At 57.4% G+C, this 3,170-nt stretch overlaps 1 protein-coding gene across 1 annotated transcript; it reads left to right on the top strand.

Annotated features, from left to right (window-relative positions):
- The first annotated feature begins 6 nt into the window (after positions 1-6).
- LOC116548173 (F-BAR domain only protein 1-like) lies at positions 7-2,289 on the top strand. The gene is made up of 6 exons (XM_032273767.1): positions 7-78; positions 192-276; positions 816-840; positions 1,222-1,279; positions 1,712-1,890; positions 1,976-2,289. Exons 2-6 carry the CDS (start codon positions 194-196, stop codon positions 2,006-2,008), a joined length of 378 nt encoding a protein of 125 aa, XP_032129658.1. The 5' UTR covers positions 7-78; positions 192-193; the 3' UTR covers positions 2,009-2,289.
- Positions 2,290-3,170: the final 881 nt, after the last annotated feature.

Genomic DNA, 3,170 nt, shown 5'->3' with positions numbered 1-3,170 from the left:
GCCCCTCAGTTGAGTTTCTGTCTCCCATCTCAGGACCTCTGGACTTCGAGGCCTACAGTGCGGCTGCCCTGCAGGAAGGCAAGTACGTCTGGGCCTGGATGCCCAGGCTGGACCGTGGGGCTGAGGGAGGCTGATCTGAATGTGAAAGGAGGCACCTTCCCGTGCTCAGCTGCCCCCCAATCTATCCTCAGCAATGAAACGTTTGCGGGGAGCCAAGGCCTTCCGCCTTCCGGGACTCAGCCGGCGGGAGCGGGAGCCAGAGCCACCTGCAGCTGTGTGAGGAAGCACCCTTGCCCGGCCTGGCCCAGGCTAGCCCAGAAGCCCTCTTCTAGGATAGCCCAGGAGTATCCATATTCCAGGCTAGCCCAGGAATCCCTCCACCCAAGGCAGACCAGGAGTGCCTCTGGCCCAGGCTAGCTCACTATTACCACTGCCAAGGCTAGTCCAGAATTCCTCCTTTTGCCAGGTTAGGCCAGGAACTGCCTGTCCCAGAGTAGCCTAGCCTTTCCCCTGCCCAAGCTGGCCCACGACTGGTCTGTCTGTTTGCCAAGGCTAGCCCTCACTTTCCCTACCTTCATAGGGAAGCCCTTCAGATGAGTTCCAGGATTTCTTGCCTCCCAGACTGTTTGAGAACACCCTCTACTCAGCTAACCCGATTCAACCCCCTCCCCACGCAAGCCCCGGGGTCCCACTGCCTCCAGGGCTAGCTCCGGGCAATATCACAGCCCGGGAGCTGCCCCAGCTTCCATGTCCAGTGTAGAGGGGACCAGATGGGCTGCAGAGGCTGACAGCAACCTCTCTTCCTCCATCCCCAGAGATTCCCTGGAGCCTGATTCAGGGGTGAGTGATGTGGGAGGGGTCAGGCTGGGCTGCAAGCGGGAGGAGTTTGAGCCTATTCTCGGCTCTTAAAGTTCAGATCTTTACTGGAAACTAAAGAGCCGGGATTGAGGGGTGGGCTGGAGGTGGCACAGCCTGGGGGCTGGGTTCAAATCCCACCTCAGCTGCAAAGTCCCGTGGACCACGTGGGCAGGGATAATGTCCCTGCCCAAGCTCAGTTTATCCCAGGAACCTGCCCACACACCAGGGAAAGACAGTTGTTGCCATCAGGGTGGTTTTGGGGCCTGAGTCAGGGCCTGGGGGCGGGGCAGTTGGCAGGGTGAGATGGAAGGTTTGATACCCGGTAGCCTGACTCACCGCTGCCCCTCCCCGCGACTTCCCTAGACATGTCCAGAGGTGGATGATGAAGGTTTCACTGTCCGGCCCGACGTGACCCAGAACAATATCCTTCTGGCACCCCCTGGGGGCAGTTGTTGGCACAGCAAGGACAATAGTCACTTCACTTTCAGCAGTCTTCTCTGTACATCCTGGAGAGTCTCCCCTGTGGATGAAGCCAACCTAAATGCAATCACCCACTCTATGGGGTCAGCGTTGGGCAAGAGGGAGAGAGAAAAGGAGAGCCGGAAGGGCTTCCTGGAGGAGGGGGCACCAGTATTGGGTTTTGCAGCTGAATAGGAGTTTGCCAATTAGGGCTGGGCAGGCGTGTGCAAAGGCTTGGCAGTGGGGTGGGTGTCAGGACTTAGGTGGCAAGCGGTGAGCGATGGGATTGTGCAGGACCTCCAAGGGTGTGAGCAGGGAGGGACGAGGCTGAGTTGGAGAGCTGACTCGGGGGAAGCTTTTGCTGGGATTGGCTTGGACCTTGACCGCAGCCCACGCACGGCCGAGCCCTCCCGTTTCTCATCCAGCGACTCCGACTTCGATGATGAAGAGCCCCGCAAGTTCTACGTGCACATCAAGCCTGCCCCGGCCCGGGCTCTGGCCTGCAGCTCCGAGGCCGCAGCGGCACAGCTCAGGGCCACCGCAGGCAGCCTCATCCTTCCTCCCGGCCCAGGGGTGAGGTGTGGGAGGGGTGCCCTGGGTGGTGCTGGCGAGGCTGGCTGGATGCCCTCGTATGTGATGTTGCCCCCTTTGTCCACAGGGCACCATGAAACGCCATTCTTCACGTGAGTAGCCTTCGGTCTTGAGTGGGGAGGATGCGAAGGTCGGGAGGCTGTGGGTGTGGACTTGAATCCTAGCTCTGTTGTGTGACTTGGGTCAGGCTGCTTAACCACTCTGATCTTCAGTCTCCTTTTCTGTAAAATGAGGTCATTATGAAATTAAACGAGAGCTGAAAGGGGTAGTTGGGGCCAGGAGGAGCTGACATCTGGAGACAGGCTGACTCAGGCTTGAATCTGGATGGCGCTGAACCTCAGTCCCCTGGTCTGTAGAGTGGGGAGCATTGCAGACTCAAAGAGGTGCATCTCTTGTAGGGGACGCTGCTGGGAAACCCCAGAGGCCACGGTCTGCCCCCAGAACTGGCAGGTGGGTTCCACATGAGTGGGCAGGCTGGGGCTGTCCCCGCCTCCTCTCTCCGCCTCCCCATATCTCTGCCTGGTGTTATCTTGTCCTGACTAGGAGTTGAAGTCACACTGGATTTTTTTTGTTTTTGTTTTTTGAGAGGGTGTCTCACTCTGTGACCCAGGCTGGAGTGCAGTGGTGCGATCTCGGCTCACAGCAACCTCCGCCTCCTGTGTTCAAGCGATTCTCCTGCCTCAGCCTCCTGAGTAGCTGGAATTACAGGCAGCCGCCACCACCCCAGCTAATTTTTGTATTTTTAGTAGAGACAGGGTTTCACCATGTTGGCCAGGCTGGTCTCGAACTCCTGACCTCAAGTGATCTGCCCACCTCGGCCTCCCAAAGTGCTGGGATTACAGGTGTGAGCCATCACACCTGACCTATGCTGGCTTTTGAGGGACCATTTAGTCATTCATTTGATGAACATTTATTGAGTGCCTGCTGTGTACCTGTGCTGTTCTAGGGCCTGGGTTCTGAGACAGGTCTCCCTTCTCAGAGTCACATTCTAGTGACTCAGATTTTAAGAAGAGCAAATAAGACTGGTAATCCCAGCACTTTGGGAAGCCAAAGTGGGTGGATCACCTGAGATCGGGAGTTCGAGACCAGCCTGACCTACATGGATAAACACCGTCTCTACTAAAAATACAAAATTAGTCGTGCGCAGTGGCGCATGCCTGTAATCCCAGCTACTTGGGAGGCTGAGGCAGGAGAATCAGTTGAACTCAGAAGGCAGAGATTGCGGTGAGCTGAGATTGCGCCACTGCACTCCTGCCTGGGCA

Source organism: Sapajus apella, unplaced genomic scaffold (assembly GCF_009761245.1).
Source record: "Sapajus apella isolate SASKATOON/1434 unplaced genomic scaffold, GSC_monkey_1.0 scaffold7673, whole genome shotgun sequence".
Taxonomy (NCBI): Eukaryota; Metazoa; Chordata; class Mammalia; order Primates; family Cebidae; genus Sapajus; species Sapajus apella.
This window is presented reverse-complemented; position numbering and strand designations above follow the sequence as displayed.

Coding starts and splice junctions, on each gene's coding strand:
- LOC116548173 (XM_032273767.1), top strand. CDS start 194: ATGAAACGTTTGCGGGGAGCCAAGGCCTTCCGCCTTCCGGGACTCAGC. Junction 277..815: donor CCAGAGCCACCTGCAGCTGT/GTGAGGAAGCAC, acceptor CTCCATCCCCAG/AGATTCCCTGGAGCCTGATT. Junction 841..1,221: donor CCCTGGAGCCTGATTCAGGG/GTGAGTGATGTG, acceptor CGACTTCCCTAG/ACATGTCCAGAGGTGGATGA.